This window comes from Cyprinodon tularosa, unplaced genomic scaffold, assembly GCF_016077235.1.
Source record: "Cyprinodon tularosa strain WSP-4 unplaced genomic scaffold, ASM1607723v1 ctg280, whole genome shotgun sequence".
In the NCBI taxonomy this organism is placed as follows: Eukaryota; Metazoa; Chordata; class Actinopteri; order Cyprinodontiformes; family Cyprinodontidae; genus Cyprinodon; species Cyprinodon tularosa.
In genome coordinates this window covers 91447-108738 of record NW_024038986.1, presented here as the reverse complement: position 1 = coordinate 108738, position 17292 = coordinate 91447, and the positions used below count along the sequence as shown (strand labels likewise).

The 17292-nt window shown below is 43.1% G+C and overlaps 1 protein-coding gene across 1 annotated transcript in view; it reads left to right on the top strand.

The window, feature by feature from the left end:
- Positions 1 to 16406, top strand: part of LOC119786884 (forkhead box protein P3-like) — a 31516-nt gene extending 15110 nt beyond the window's left edge. Inside the window, exons 3-12 of the mRNA XM_038290448.1 lie at positions 111 to 193; positions 1448 to 1610; positions 3500 to 3592; positions 5531 to 5618; positions 10313 to 10381; positions 10619 to 10718; positions 15379 to 15455; positions 15598 to 15699; positions 15798 to 15919; positions 16024 to 16406. Coding sequence (XP_038146376.1) covers positions 112 to 193; positions 1448 to 1610; positions 3500 to 3592; positions 5531 to 5618; positions 10313 to 10381; positions 10619 to 10718; positions 15379 to 15455; positions 15598 to 15699; positions 15798 to 15919; positions 16024 to 16120 — 993 coding nt within the window. The 5' untranslated portion in view covers position 111 and the 3' untranslated portion in view covers positions 16121 to 16406. The remainder of the gene's footprint in view (positions 1 to 110; positions 194 to 1447; positions 1611 to 3499; positions 3593 to 5530; positions 5619 to 10312; positions 10382 to 10618; positions 10719 to 15378; positions 15456 to 15597; positions 15700 to 15797; positions 15920 to 16023) is intronic.
- The last annotated feature ends 886 nt before the right edge of the window (positions 16407 to 17292 follow it).

The window sequence follows — 17292 nt, the reverse complement described above, 5'->3', positions numbered from 1 at the left end:
GATGAACGAATGCTTGTCGCAGATGGCCTTAGATAAAATCACGACAATGATAAAATCGTTGTTTCCATATGAATGGTGGCAGCAATTCTCTCTCTTCTGTTTTGGAGCAGAATGGATGAAATACTGAAGCATAAACATAGGCGGCCGTCGGTGCTGCGTCATAATCCACAAACGGCTTCCAGACAACAACATGGTAAGAAAACATTTCTCTGTGACTGGTGCTATTCAGCAATAAAGGTCCATGATTAAAAAATGCTATTTATATTTCTGACTTTGCTGCTGGTTTCGTGTTATATGACAAATGTCTGCTATTTTAAAAGATTGTGTCATAAAAGGGGGCAGATGGACCCGGTATTCAGGCAAACAGACAGTGGGAAGTTTCAAAACATTTAATGACAAAAGACAAAACTGGAACAGAGCAGAAACAGGCTGCTGTGGATCAGTAGACATGCAGCGGCTGCAGGAGAAGGTAGGGTAACAACCGTCACTGGCACTCTGGCTGTGGGAGAAACACACATAATTGACCAAAATAATCTGACTGAAGATGATTATCGGCGAGAGACACTTACTAGGATTAACAGTTCAGTCCTTCCTCTCAGGCAGGCAGGATCCAGCCCATGGACTGCCAGTGAGATGCGGAGCCCGGCCTTCTAGAGTGTCCCTGATGCTGCAACTCTAGTGAGCAGACAGGAGACCGATCCAGGTCAGGGAACAGAACTGGACAGTTCTGAGATCCAGGAATCCGTAGCCCGACCAGGGGTTCAGATCCGAAAAGAATCCGACCTATCCAGGGTTCCAGGAATCCATGGAGTTCCCAAGCAGGTTCTGAGTTCCATGAGCCCATCTGTCTGAGCCCATCAATGAGCTCAGACAGATACGCCTAGTGATTGAGAGGAACAGGCATGGTACCAGGAGAAACTGCAGAACTTTAAACCGGCTCCAACCAGGAGCCAGGATCATGGGACTTAAAACTGACTCCCCTTAGGGCTCCGTGGAGAAGAGCCAGGACCTGAGCCCACCTGCATGGTGAGCCAAACATGACCAGAACGAGCTCAGCTGAGAAGAACCGCAACATGATCAGCAGACAGAAGACAAACACTAAACCCTCTCGACACACAGGCCCCCAGGAGTCCGGACATGAACCACAAACCTAACTAACGAAACAACAAACACATTGGACAAACATGAATAGCTAATGATCCTGGCCCCGATAACTGGGCTGAACCGTATAAAAAAGCAGAAGGAGCAGGTGGATAAGATGAATGGTAATTAGAGAGCTGGAGGGTACAGCAGGTGAATGAAGTAGTAATTAGATCAGCTACCGGGGCTGCGATCATGACAGATTAATTGGGTCCATCAGGGGTAATAGATTAATATAAAGAACAACCACCATGCAATGTATTCCTGTGTATTTAATAATTAAAACCTTTCCATTCATTGCCTGCAGATGGCAGCGGATCTAGTTCTCTTTGTAAGGAGGAGACCGACTTGCGTCCTTCCTGGTCAAACTCTGCTTTGATGCTGTCGACACCAAGCCCAAGCCTCTATCTTATGTCATCGAACAGAGAACGTCCAAAGCAATCTTCAGTCAAGACCGGGATTGATAATAGGTGACTAAACACAGATTTATGATTTTGATAACATCTGTTAAGCCTAGGATCATTTTCAGACGGTCAGACTGAGAGGGCCAACCGGAAATTGAGACCAAGATCTATATTCTCTGTGAGACTACTAGGTGGGTCAGTCAACTCTCCTAGGTCGAACATGCCAATAACTCTGCCCCCCCCTAGCAACACTGGGCTAGAGATAAAAGCTGAAATCTGAGTCCACCCCCTCCGTTTAAGTTTTTTTTTTTTCTTTCTTAACATAGATGGCTTCCTTCACTCCCCTCTCAAACCACCTGTCTTCTTTGTCCAAAATGTGAACATTCTGGTCCTCAAATGAATGTCCTTTGTCCATAATGTAGCGCAGACTATTCTCCCGAGGAGGTCACTGTTCTGTGTTGGGCCATGTATCTTTAGCCTTGTCAGACCATCCTGATCTCGCGAGCTTTTAAGGTTTCACTCGCAGATCAGTCTGGAGACTCTCCGTTAAAGAAAATTTGGAGCCGTTCACCAAACGAACGTCCAATCAGCGTTGGCTTTGAGGCATGTTGAGGTGTGACGCAACGAGAAGCGCGACAGTTCAGTCTAAAGAACATGGCGGCTTCAGCCGATGAAACTAGCGTTAGCGTGGCTATCGAGCAAGTTTTATCGGACTTACAGATTATTTCTTCACTGAAAGAAGAGCAAAACACTTCTTTGGAGGCTTTTCTCAGAGGAAAAGATGTTTTTGCTCTTCTCCCGACTGGTTTCAGCAAGAGTTTGATCTATCAATTGGCTCCTCTTCGTCGTCGCTCTGTTAGTACGTCATATGCTTCGTTGATCTGATTGGTTTATTTGGCCCGTCTATCACCAACATAGGCCAATCAGCTAACCAGTATTTTTGCCCCTTCCCAAAATTACTTGAACGGAAGGTTTCCAGATGGATATGCGGAGCAAATCCATCTGGCGGAGTCAGGTTAATGCATCTTTGCATTGAACTGCAGACACCACTTCACTCATATTAGGTCTGGGGGTTTTGTCTTTAGGATGTACTAGTCTCTGTCTAAGGGTCTGTTGAGTTTGAAATGTACTGGCATTTTGTGTTTGGAGAATATCCTGTTGAGTTTTTCAGAGACTCCAGCTATGGGATGGCGATGTTTTTGCATTTAATCTTCTCAACTTTTAACTTTTCTGGAATGACTATGACCTGGATGACTGAGAATCTTTACCAGCACCTTCTCTAACATGCTAGAGTATGTAATAAGTAATAAAGCTGGTATGATTCGTACTAATATATATAATATATCAATATCAGTATCCTTCAATTCTCAAATAATAATATCAGTTGGGCATCGGAAATAAAAAAAAGTTGTATTGGGACATCCTTAGTGATAACTCAGTGTTTAGTTCAATCTGACTGGATGATCTGGTGAACTGCAAAGTGCCTTGAGTTGACATGTGTTGTGAATGGTTAAACTACAGCCGATTTGCCTGAACTGAGTCCAGTATCCTTCAGCATCTCTGTAGTCTCTGACACTGTGGTGCTAACACTAGACTTTCTCATTCTAGATGTTTTCTTTCTCTTATTTTCAGATCTATCTCCAGTTCTGCAGATCGCTGTCCTGCAGCTTTTAGATGGATCAGAAACAAATGGGTGAATTACCGTATTATCGGTCATTTAGCTCTGCGGAGGCATTTCCTTCACTTCAGGAGTGTTGGAGAACAGATGCATCTAAAAGCTGGGGGACAGTAGATCTCCAGGACTTTATCTGTTGCCCATCATTAGATCTTACTTCACTGATCTAATAGTAATGACCTCCTCATGTTTTTACAAGTTGGTTTACAGTTGTAATCAACACAAAAGCAGACATAGAAACTAAAGTTATCAAGACTAAAGACTTTTCTATTTCTCGCAGCATGCTGGAGGGGATGAGTCCCCTGTTTGTAAGCGGTCTTTGCCGCTGGCCAGGCTGTGGAACCATGTCAGAAGATTTCTCCTCCTTCTTAGAGTAAGTAGGCTCCTAAATAGTCTGCTAAACAACATTACATTAGACTGAAGTTTTGGTCCAATAGGTAGGAGAATGCTTTTAACAAATGCTAAAGTGGCCTGCCATAGACCACCTTATATAAACTTACGCATTAACTCGAGCAACAGTCTTCTCCTTCTCCATCTCCCTCTCCTTTGAAGCTGTAGTGCTGTTTCTCTGTCTTTTAAACACATTCTCCTTTTTTGTTTTATTTTTTTTTTGCATTTCTGCATTAAAATATCTTGTTCCAGTGGGGTAAAATAAGCACTTCCTGTTGCCTGTTGTCATGGTGACTCGTCGAATAGGCTTGTCATACTTCTTACGCACGCACTAAACTCGAAGTGGATCTAGTTAAAGTTGCTTGAACTAATTGATAACAGCCGTTGTGAAACCAAACACTCAGAGTTCCCGACCTGCTTCATGAAGCGGACCCCCTAACCATAAAGAAGATCTACCCAGGTGGATTACATCCTAGGCACAGTATGTCATTAGCTGATACAGTACCAGCAAGTAAAAGTGTTACACAATCTCACTATATTTTAGTTCAAATCTATTCAGTTTATTTCTATAGCTCCAATTCACATCATCTTCTTTCAGGTCACTTTAAAGAGACAATTCAACCAGATCATCTAGTCAGATTGGTTCAAAGTTTTCTATCTAAGAAAAAAACCAGTTGATTGCATCGACACATTGACTCTTCAGCAATCCCTAACACTAAGCATGCTTGTAGCGACAGTGGAGAGGAAAAACTCCCTTTGAACAGGAAGAAACCTCCAGCAGAACCAGGCTCAGTGTGAGCGGCCATCTGCTGAGGCCCACTGGGGTTCAAGGAGACAGAAGCAGACATAGAAAAAGAAGCATAGATACAAAAGGCAACTGTCAACCAGCTCCACAGGCGGCCCCGTCCAGGAAACACACAGCCAGGCAGACGAGCTCCGAGCCAGCTCCCATGTCAGAGGATGAAGAGAGCACATCCAGTTAGTCACAGTCAGAGAAACAGGACTACACTGGAAAACAGGCCAAGCTCCAACATCTAGAAACAAAGGTGTTGATGAAAGTGTCCTTTAAATTAGCAGCAGATAAATATGCATTTTTAGTGCATAAATGAATATGCATATTATTTTAAATATGCATATTCATTTTTAGTGAAAAATAAAATATGACTTAGGTGTTCAGGCTGGTGTATAACCAACTGGCTTGCATAAGATAACGAAAACAAAAGACAGATTAGGCTATAAAATAGGATTTTTTATTTTTATTATTAGGCTCCTGCGAGATGTACCTTCAGAGGGGTCTGGATCCGGTTACATCACTGACATTTGATCCTAGCAAGTAAATAGTTACTAAAACTGGGAAAGTGTAAATGAGTTGGGGAGACGAACTGGTACATGGGGTAGTTTACTTCCAGAGGAGAGAAACCTTGACAGATGGTGGTGGAACAAGGAAGTGATCAAAAGCATTCTGAGGGAAACGTGGCAGAAAAAATGTGGTACCATATAAAAAAATACAGGACTAGTGTAAAGCTAGATGCTTAGCAAAAGAAAAGGCTTCTGATGACTGGACTCTAAGGACTGTTAAAGAGACTTGAATTGATTAACAAAATATTAGCCTTAGAGTGAAAATTAAAAAATGTCTAAGTGAGTTCAAGGTGGGCTGGAATGAGCAGAAATAGAGAAAAGGTTTTATTACCTGTAATTTCTTATTGAAAAAAGTCAACCATGTACAATAGAGCCAGAGAACAGAGTGAAGGTGATGAGGAAAGGGTGGAGATGATTCTTTCCTTCAGCCATCATCAACATCTCTATACAGTTGCAGCCCCAAAGGAGCAAAATTAATTTAAGAATTCCTGTGACCTCACCAGAAGAGAAGTGTTTGGAAAATATATTTTTTAAATCTAAAAACAATGTTTTTCTGATTAAGGCACCTCAACTCTGAACACAGTCACAGTGATAGAAGCATTGCTCAGTGGAGGGTGCAGCACGACATCGTCCAGTACATGGAACGTCAGGTGAGAGAGTCTATGTGTTTTAAACTTTCCCATCCTCTTGAATTCTCTTCATAACAAAAACTAATATCTCAATGTATATTTTCATTATTTAAGAGAGGTGCATTTTCTTTTTGGTTCATCCTTTATCGGCTATGAAGGAGCTCTGCTGAAGTCTTTTCATTGTAGTGTCCCAAGGCTGAACAAGCTACTGTCCTCAACTGATGGTCAAGATTAAATGCCTGTTCTGATTGGTTATTCATGAAGGCAATCTTGAAACTATGCAATAAGAAACCCATCTATCCATCCATCCATCCATCCATCCATCCATCCATCCATCCATCTTCTGCCGCTTAGTCCTTGTCAGATGCATGGTGGGGCTGGTTCCTATTTCCGGCATTCTATGGGCGAGAACCTCGGTTCACCCTGGATGATTTTAAATATTTTTGAACGTCTTTGAACGTGGCATGATTGTTGGTGCCAGAAGGGCTGGTCTGAGTAATTCAGAAACTGCTGATCTACTGGGATTTTAACGCACAACCATCTCTAGGGTTTACAGAGAATGGTCCGAAAAAGAAAAAACATCCAGTGAGTGGCAGTTCTGTGGGCAGAAATGCCTTGTTGATGCCAGAGGTCAGAGGAGAATGGCCAGACTGGTTGGAGCTGATAGAAGGGCAACAGAGACTCAAATAACCACCCGTTACAACCAAGGTGGGCAGAAGAGCATCTCTGAACGCACAGTACGTGGAACTTTGAGGCAGATGGGCTACAGCAGCAGAAGACCACACCGGGTGCCACTCCTTTCAGCTAAGAACAGGAAACTGAGGCTACAATTTGCACAAGCTCATCAAAATTGGACAATAGAAGATTGGAAAAACGTTGCCTGGTCTGATGAGTCTCGATTTCTGCTGCGACATTCGGATGGTAGGATTGGAATTTGGCGTCAACAACATGAAAGCATGGATCCATCCTGCCTTGTATCAACGGTTCAGGCTGGTGGTGGTGGTGTCATGGTGTGGGGAATATTTTCTTGGCACTCTTTGGGCCCCTTGGTACCAATTGAGCATCGTTGCAACGCCACAGCCTACCTGAGTATTGTTGCTGACCATGTCCATCCCTTTATGACCACAATGTACCCAACTTCTGATGGCTACTTTCAGCAGGATAATGCATAATGTCATAAAGCTGGAATCATCTCAGACTGGTTTCTTGAACATGACAATGAGTTCACTGTACTCGAATGGCCTCCACAGTCACCAGATCTCAATCCAATAGAGCATCTTTGGGATGTGGTGGAACGGGAGATTCGCATCATGGATGTGCAGCCGACAAATCTGCGGCAACTGTGTGATGCCATCATGTCAATATGGACCAAACTCCCTGAGGAATGCTTCCAGCACCTTGTTGAATCTATGCCACGAAGAATTGAGGCAGTTCTGAAGGCAAAAGGGGGTCCAACCCGTTACTAGCATGGGGTACCTAATAAAGTGACCGGTGAGTGTAAGTTGGGAAAAGAAGCATGTCGTTTATCAGGTAATGTGACCCAGAAGATATTTGGCTTTACGGCCAAAGGCTCTTATATGGAGCTAAGGCTTTTACTCTACTACTTTTCTGCCTTCTCGACTACTGGTCATGACTGAGGCAAGTAAAAAGTTTAAACCTTCTGAGGCCAAAACGAGGAAACATGAAAGGGATTGAGGAAAAACAAGATTCATTCTTGGAAAGGAGTTTGTTCTTTGGTGCAAGCTGAAAGAAGTTGTATGTAAAACTGATTCTCTATTGGATCTAGGTCTGAAGACTGGCTAGGCCATGCAAGAACCTCAATATGCTTCTTCCAGAGCCACTCCTTGGTTATCCTGGCAGTGTGCTTCGGGTCATTTTCCCATTGGAAGATCCAACCTCCACCCATCTTTAATGCCTTTACATGAGGGAAGGATGTTGTTCCCTAAAATCTTGCAGTACGTGAACTTGGTCATACTCTCCTTCATACATTGCAGTCTCTCTGTGCAGTGGGGGACATTGAGTCTGAGTGGACCATGTTACGAGACTCTATTGTCATGGTAGCTAGTTCGAGCAGTGGCTGCAATGTCGTCGGCGCATGTCGCAGCAGCAAGCCTCAAACATGCTGCTGGATACCAGTGGTGAGGGAAGCTGTCAAGTCAAAGAGGCTTATCAGGCTTAATTTGCCTGAGGGAAGAGTCTTGAGAGGCCATGGAGGGAGTCTTCTGCACAGCTTCTAAGTGATTATGGTCCACAATCTGGCATCTCAGGAGGGGGAAGCAGTGCAGTACCTGCACTATTTATAGTGGGGGTGGTGTGCTGCTGACCTCCACTTGGGAGGTGTTGGTGGGCGGAGAACTTGGAAGACCCTCCTTAATCCCATCAACCTGTCTTCCATTGAGAAAGCAGAGCCTGGGGGCTTTTTGTAGGGTTCTCCCATTTCTGGTGCTAAAGTTTCAGAGTTGGTTAAAAAGCTCCTTGGTGGCAAGGCCACAGGGGTAGATGAAATTCGCCCTGAGTACCTTTAGGCTTTGGATGTTATGGGGCTGTGTTGTTTAACACGACTCTGCAACATTGTGTGGCAAATGGTGGTGGTTGGGGGACGGGAGGGTGTGTTCCAACTACAGAGGAATCCCACTCTTAAGCCTCTCTGGTAAGGTCTATTCCAGGGTTGTGAAAGGAGGGTCCATTGGATAGTCGAATCTTGGATTCAAGAACAGCAATGTGGTTTTTGTCCTGGCCATAGAACACTGGATAAGCTCTGCACCCTCAGCAGGATCCTGGATTGACGTTGGCCTAGTTGTGGGAGTGTTGGCCTATTGGTTAGAGCAGTGCGCTTGGGGTGTGATTAACTGCTCTCACTGGAGCAGTTCCCAGCTTGAGTGTAAAAGCAGCCGGGATGAGGATCAGTGTCTCCAAATCCTAGACCGTGGTCTTGAGTCGGAAAAAGAGTGCCTTCTCCTGGTTGGGGAGGATGCACTGCCCCTAGAGGAGGAGTTTAAGTATCTTGGGATCTTGTTCATGAATAACGGAAGATAGAGCGAGAGATCAACAGACGGATTGGTGCGGCGTCTGCTGTGAAGCATGCCCTGTACCGGTCTGTTGTGGTGAAGAAAGAGCTGAGCCAAAAAACAAAGCTCTCGATTTACCGGTCGATCTACGTTCCTACCCTCATCTATGGTCATGACCTTTAGGTCGTGACCAAAAGAACTAGATCCTGGATACAACTGGATTAAGTGAGTTTTCTCCGCAGTGTGCCTGGGCTCTCCCTTAGAATAGGATGAGGACCTCAGTCATCTTGGGAGGACTCAGAGTAGAACCAGTCCTCGTCGAGAGGAGCCAGCTGAGGTGGCTCGGGCATCTGGTTAGGTTGCCTCTTGGACGCCCCCCCTGGTGAGGTGTTGCAGGCACATCCCACCGGGAGGAGGCCCGGGGGGAGTCCCAGGACATGCTGGAGGGACTATGTTTCTCGGATGGATGGATAGATGGATGGATGGACGGATGGATGGATGGATGGATGGACAAAACCCGGAAAGAATGGTAACTGCAGCACACAGAGCCCGTTGACTGTTCCTTTTTCATCAAGTTATCTTCAGATACTCAAAAACTTTAAGTGAGATCTTTAATCCCAGCATCAGCATAAACTGAACAGTCTTAGCATAAACCCCCAGAGCTCCAGGGATCCATAAAAGCACACGAGGTGTCTAAGTGGGAGCATCTGTACCACAAAGGTGATCTTATTGTTAAGACTCAGGACAGAGGACCCAGTTATCAAGGCCAGACAGACAGTGAGATTATTCAAAAGGCGTTTATTAAAAACAAACAGATCTGAGTAGCAGAGGCTATGGCGTCTGAGGCTGGAAACTATGTAGGAGTTGTAGATTAAAATAATAGAGGTAAAAGAAAAATGTATATCTTCAAATGTCCTGAATTGTCCATTCCTTCACAAATCATGGTTTAAGATTGAGGCTAGCACATCCTGCTGCCAATCTGGGGTATCGACCAATATTGTCAAAGCATTTCGAGCCCAGGACTTCCATGTGCAAGTGTAGATATAGCCAAAGAAATAAGGGTGTTTAGATTGTCGTTTTGTCATTTGGCAAGAAACTTCACCCGCAATGTGCTGATGGTGGCAGCCTCGCTTCTATCAGTGAGCCCCAGGGAAGCTGTGGCTCACAATCAGTGTGTGGATGGATGGGTAGATGACTGAATGTAGAGTAAAGAGCTTTGGTCAAGTTTCATGACCTGTAAAGGTAATTTATCATTTACCGTAATAACTCTTTGTCAGACTCTGAGAAGCAGAAAAACGCACTTGGTGGTTTAAAACAGAGACTTTGATTAAGTCTGCACAACTGGAAGGTAGATGTAAGGAATGTGAGAGGTGCTGAGGTTTTCTGCTAGCATAGTGTTTTTGGTTGTCAGACCCTGTTTCACCGCCGGACCAGGATGCCAAGCAGTATGCTCACATAGTAACACACAAATGTACATTACATGCCAGCTGTAGTCACTTCATTAGCACCACTGCTGAACACTTTAACCTTTATGTTGGAGTCCATGACACATGATGGAGGATCCTTCCTTAATTTAACAGTAGAGTGAGAGAACTGCACACGCAAGATTTCCTCCATCATTCTCCTTCCTGCTTGGATGATGATGATTTGACAGACTTCAGAAAGTTGATCTGTCTGATGGGAAATGAGCTCTTCTATATTTTTCAGCTCGTCTTGGAGAAACAGAAACTTGTTGCGATGCAGCTTCATCTTTCAGAGAACAAATACTCCAACCCGGTATGTAAGTTAGTTTGAGTTTTGTACATGAGCTGCTTCTTTATATTTGATTAGGAAAATCTAGAAAATATTATCTATATTTGGTCTGGAAATATTTGAACCATCTAAAATCAGCTGTAAGAGAATGATTTAAAAATGTATAGAAAGAGTAACTTAGCTACTGTCTGTCTTTACTGTTGTAGAAATCAGTTTCAGGTTGTTGGTTAATTATTTTCTGTGTTGTTTCCTGGGACTCAGGTCATCAGTGAAGACAGAAACCAACAGGGGGGGATAAAAACCCCAAATCAGTTGGTCCAACATGACTGCACAGCCAAAGCAGCTTCCCATCTTCTGCCAGGTAAAATAAAATTGTATATATAGGATTCCAAATTAATATATCGGTTTAAAGGCAAAGCAGTAGGTTACATTTAATGCCATGTAATGCCCATGTTGTGGAGTAAGACCTTTGAACATACGTTGGTCACAGTCTTCCCCAACACCGTGGCCTTGCCCAAGGCACATTAGGAACTGAAGTCTGTTGAATGAGGACAGAAAGTATGTAGCTGAACCCATTCTATTAGTATATCTACAGATAGTCTGCATTTAACGCCTTCAGCCCGGCCAGCCCAGTACTGGGCCCAACTGACTCCTGCGAATGTTTATTTATCTATAGAAATGGCCAAAACACATTCACATGGTGTTTCAAAGGCACTTTGCAGTTCACCAGATCATCCAGTGAAATTGATTCAAAGTTTTCTATCTAAAGAAAACCAGCTTATTGCATTAACTCTTCAGCAATCCCTCACACTCAGCATTCTTGTAGCAACAGTGGAGAGGAAACACTCCCTTTGAACAGGAAGAAATCTCCAGCAGAACCAGGCTCAGTGTGAGCGGCCAGACAGAGAGACATAGAGAGACAGAATCAGACATAGAAAAAGAAGCATAGATACAAAAGGTGACTGTCAACCAGCTCCACAGGCGGCCCCGTCCAGGAAACACACAGCCAGGCAGACGAGCTCCGAGCCAGCTCCCATGTCAGAGCCCCCCCACCAGTTTGCCTACAGAGCCAACAGATCCACCGAGGATGCTGTGATCACAGCCCTCCATGCTGCTCTGTCACTTCTGGAGCAGAAGGGGAGCTATGTGTGAATGCTCTTTGTGGACTATAGCTTTGCTTTTAATACCATCCTCCCTCACAGACTGGTTGATAAATTGGAGGACCTTGGTCTCCCTCACTCCACCTGCAAGTGGATTATGAGCTTCCTGACCAACCGACAGCACCACAACAGAGTTAGAGTGGGGGAACATTCATCCACTGCCCTCAGCCTTAACACTGGCTCTCCACAGGGCTGTGTCCTGAGTCCCCTGCTCTATTGTCTATACACACATGACTGCACTGCTGCCCAACACAGCAACACCATCATCAGGTTTGCTGATGACACCACAATGGTGGGGCTCATCTCAGGAGGCGATGAGTCGACAAAGACAAAAAGACTCATAATAGATTACAGGAGGGAAAAAACGGACATTACACCACTAACTTTTGGGGGAACATGTGTGGAGAGGGCAGCTGATTTCCGTTTCCAAGGGGGTCCACATTGAACAGGGCCTCACTTGGAACATCAACGCCTTGGAGCTGACAAAAAAGGCCCAGCCAAGACTGTACTTCCTGAGGGTTCTCAGGAAGAACAACGTCAAGGATAAACTGCTGTGGTCCTTCTACAAGTACTTTATAGAGAGCATACTGACTTACTGTATCTGCGTATGGTATAACAGCAGCACTGCGGCTCAAAGGAAAGCTCCCCAAAGGGTTGTGAATACAGCCCAAAAAATCATTGGCTGCCCTCTCCTCTCACTGGAGGACCAGCGACCGTTGTCTAAAAACGGCACAACACATCACAAAGGACACTTCACATCCCGGACATTCTCTGTTTACATTGTTGCCTTCAGGCAGACAATACAGAGCAATCAGAACAAGAACCAACCGTCTTAGAGACAGTTTTTATCTGACAGCAATAACAAAACTAAATGCAACCAAAAATTACCATTAATCATCATGGATGATGTGTGTGAGAATGTATCAGTTATTTGTTATTTATTTCTTATATTGTGTGTAAATTGTGGGACAGTGATTTTTGTTTTTGTTTTTAATCAAATGCATTGATTGATGGCACTTTTTTAAACTTCGTTGTTCTTGTGGCAATGACATAAAGATATTATCTTATCTTAGGATGAAGAGAGCACATCAAGTTAGTCACAGTCAGAGAAACAGGACTACACTGAAAAACAGGCCAAGCTCCAACATCTATAAACAAAAGTGTTGATGGCAGCAGCACAGTTGATATTTCTCTCCAGGATGGAGTCACAGCCAAACAGGAACAGACCAGATGAAGCTACTATGAGAAAAAGCAGAGAGAGCAGAACGTTACAGACAGGGGCGTTGCTAGGCACAAAGCTTTACTGGGGCACTGGGCCCCTACCGTATATGCCCCTCCTACCATACACAAATACAGACAAGCACACTGCCCCACCCTGATAAATTCCTACCAAAATTACCAGTTGAGATATTAATGAGTGTAAGAGCTTATTTGTTTTAACAAACATGAACATTTTCAACATTGCAGCTATAAAAACTAAGACATTACCAACTTTAAAAATAAAAAGTTTCCTTATACACATTCTGAAGTAATCATTAATTACTAGGTTTCAGAGTTTTAGTTCAGGGGAAAACAGTTGAGAGCAGCGCGTTAATTTACCTGCAGTTCATGCAGTGACATGCGCTGACGTGGGGGCGCTAATACATCCTCAACTTGGACTTAACAACACACTTGCTGCACATTTGAGTAGAAATATACGTCTCCTCTCGTTGGAATTATCTAAATTGATGCATTAAAAAATGTATCACTGTTGCAAATATTCATGAGATTTATATTGGGGCACAGCTCATTTATACTGGGGCACGTGCCCCAGTAAATGGGGTCTGGCGACGCCGATGGTTAGAGATTGAACTAACAGATTCTGCAGAGTGGGAGAATAGAGACAGAATGAAGAAGAATGATGAAAAAGGGGTCCCTATGTCCTCCAGCAGTCTAAGCCTATAGCAGCAGAACTATAGAGATAGCTCAGGATAACCTGAGCTATGTATCATCTGTCCTTAACGGCAATCCCCCACCTTTAACGACCGACTCTTAACAATCATAGACAGGTTTCAGGTATTACAGGAGACAATCCCCCCCTTAAAGGTAAGCCCCCCCCCTTTAACGACCGACCCTCAGAATCATAGACGTGTTTCAGATATTACAGGCTAACGATGGAACCAAACGACCCATTCATCGGTTACCATTTGCATGTTTCCAAGCGATACGAGGCTTTGTCTATATAAGACTCAGGCCCCGTCCACACGAAGTCAAAACGAACACGAAACGCTGATATTTTCCAAAACGTTTGCCGTAAAGACGGAGACGTAAAATAAATGTGAGTGTCCACACGAATGCATGAAAACGCTGCAAAATGTATGCCAGGCCTGTAAGTGGCGCTGTGGTGCCACAGCAAAAATAAGCGACGAAATGTTGGGCATGCGCACTAATATTTATGCATGGTTGCCCTGCGGGTCCATTTTCGTGGTTCAGTCAAATTCAGGTGCTGAACTATGTCGTCGATATTGCTCTGTTCTTCCTGGAGATATTCCAGAAGAAGAAGATTCTGTTGTAAGCCCGACAGCAGGGTGAGTAGCATTAGCAGCAACGGCGCCATTGTTGTTGTGATGTGTCGCGCATGTGTGTTTAGAGGCGACGCTATGACGCATGCGTGTAAAAAAAATATGCGGTTAGAGCGTAAAGATGGAAACGCTAAAACGACGTTTCGAAATCTTCCCACTCTGAAGGCTGAATAAAAAAAAGATCGTTTACAGACCCCCGAAACGCCGGCTTCGTATGGATGAGAGGCTGGTTTGGTGAAAAATTTGTGCGTTTAGGCCAGGGTTCGTCTTCGTGTGGACGGGGCCTCAAACTCACTGCGGATCCAGACATTTGAATTGAGAAAGCTTCCTGGAGAGGTGGAGAAACGTCTTCAAATCTTGGAAACCAAGTCCAGTGGATATTTTTTGAATTTTTACGGAATTAACTCCCTATTTTCAATGATCCCAAATAAACCATCACCGGAATGGTTTAAATCTCTAGATTTTTCCATCTCTAAATTTCTTTGGAAGGACAAACCCCCTCGTATCAGCTTAAAGGCACTACAGAAAACTAAAGACAGACGGGGACTAGATTTACCTAACTTCCAACACTACTACTTAGCAAATAGATTACAATACATCTCTAAATGGATAAAACATAATCCCTTAGATGAGCCCTGGATAGACACAGAACAGGAAATATGCAGTAATATAATAATTTCAGATTTGCCGTTTATTAGCTCTAAGATCAAACGGCACCCATGTTTTAAAAATATTAACATCAGCTCTTCCCTAAAAGCATGGTGGGAATTTCTAAAAATAAGGAAGTCATCACTTATCCCGTGCAGTCGTACACCCATCTGGAATAACCCTGACATTCTACAAAACAATAATGTGATAAACTTTTCGTACTGGAAGAATAAAGGTATTAACTATCTGGATCATTTATTTGAAGGTACGGAGTTGATCACATTTGCTAGATTAAATTTGCAATATGGCAATAGCAATAGAATATGAGCAAACTAAAGCTATAATTAAAAATAAATGTAAGCATATTGGTGGAGGTTTAAAAATTCCAACTAATATATCAGAGTTTCTAGAGAAATTTTGTTTTGTATACACTCTATGACAATAAAAGTTGTCTAAGTGTAATTGCTTTATTTTTGCCTGGCATGACAATGACATCCTGCTCGTACTGTGAAAAAAACTTAATTCAAGCTTACAGCATGACCCAGCTATGTACATTGGAAACTGATCATTACTGTGTTTAATCTAATGAGTATACAAGGCGATCAAAAATCCCTCTTGGATTTTTTCTTGATATCTACTCATTGTTTTGCAGATCTGTTCCCGGGTATTGAATGCTACAAATACAACAACATCCGGCCTCCATACACTTATGCTTACCTGATAAGATGGGTAATTATTTTAATTTTATAAAAGAGCTAATAATAATACAAAACAGTGGCGTGAAGTTTCAGATAACAGTAAAAAAAACACTAGTTACCTGTTGACTGGTCTAAATGTACATGTGGGGACTGTTTTATGTGACACTTTGCAGTCGATCTTGGAGTCTCCAGACAAACAGAGGACTCTGAGTGAGATTTACAATTGGTTTACTACCATGTTCTTCTACTTCAGACACAACACAGCTACATGGAAGGTTAAACACCTACACTTTCTTTACTCCTCTGACCTCTCTTACTAATGGAAAAAGCATAGTTATGACAGAAAAAAAAACTTGCCTAATTTTTTCCATAGAATGCAATACGTCACAATCTGAGCCTTCACAAGTGTTTTGTACGAGTGGAAGGAGAGAAGGGAGCCGTGTGGACCGTGGATGAACCAGAATACCAGAGAAGAAAAGGACAGAAGTATCACCGGTAAAAATATTTTAAGATTTCCAAACAGCGCAGAATAATGTTTGGTGTTGTTACTCTGTTTCTGCAGCTAAAAATAATGTATCCTTCACAACTGATGTTTTCAGAGACTGCCCTGTGAAGTGGCTCACCTACTCCCATTTCTATGCTGAAGAGCCGGCAGCCGACAGCAGCACAGTGCCTCTCCTGTTTTCTAGATGTTGAAGTCATGTATATTCTTCTATTCACATTTTACTCATCTCTTTCATTTCTTATTTGCATGATAATATACATCATGTTTTACTATGGAAAGCTTTCACATCAACTACAATTACTCACTGCAGAAATAAAATCTACTTTTCACGTCATTGAAAGCTCCAGGACACAAAATGAAGCCTTATTGAGATTCCTGGAAGGTTTCACGTTGACTAATTACTGTCATGGTTTTGGTTATATTGTGCTTTACTTTGCTCTATGTTCCCTAGTTTTATTGGTTTAATTCCTTTTTTGTTGTAATTTCTAGATTTGTTAGTTCTCATGTTTTTCTGCTGTCCTCTGTTATCCTCTTGTGTGTGTTCCTTTCCCCTTGGCTCCCTCGTTGTCTCCTCTCACACCTGCTCCTTGTCTGCCCTCCCTTTGTCTCTGTCAGCTATATACGCTCTCCCTCTGCTCTCACTCTTTGTCTCGCTGGTGTCCTCTCACCTCGTCTCTCCCTGGCTTTTTGTGCGCGGTTCCCTTGATGTCTCCGTGATTCTGGTCTGTGATTTTGCCCCCCTATTGTTTGTGTTACCATTAAAACACCAAGAAATCACCTCCGCCTCTGCATTTGGGTCCTCTAAACCACAACCAAGATGTGACAATTACTTAATTTAATTTGCTCCAGATAACGTAGTTTAATGCATCATGCATCCAGAAACTACAATCAAAGCTGATTGGTTTGAGTAGTGACTGCAGTGCTGATCTTGGAGTTGCATAGGGTCCCATTAGTTTGAACAATCTTATCAAGCAAGACACTTCCATTTCATAGGAAAAGAATGATTAACAGACTGAGTGAGCTAATAAAATAATAATAAAATATTAATAAAGAGATAGTTGTTTCAAAACACATAGAAGTAAAGTGCATTTAGAACTGTCCGTCTATGACCCTCTTCAGCTAGCTCCTCCTATCTTTCTGCAGTCTTAAAAATGGCAGCTGCTTCCAGATAAGAGTGTGAAAAGAATTAATTCAATTCAGTTTATTTCTATAGCGCCAATTTACAACACATGTCATGTCAGGTCACTTTCTAGTTCACCAGATCATCCAGTCAAATTGATTCAAAGTTTTCTATCTCAGGAAATCCAGCTGATTGCATCGACTCATTGACTCGAAGGCAGTCCCTCCATCACACTAAGCATGG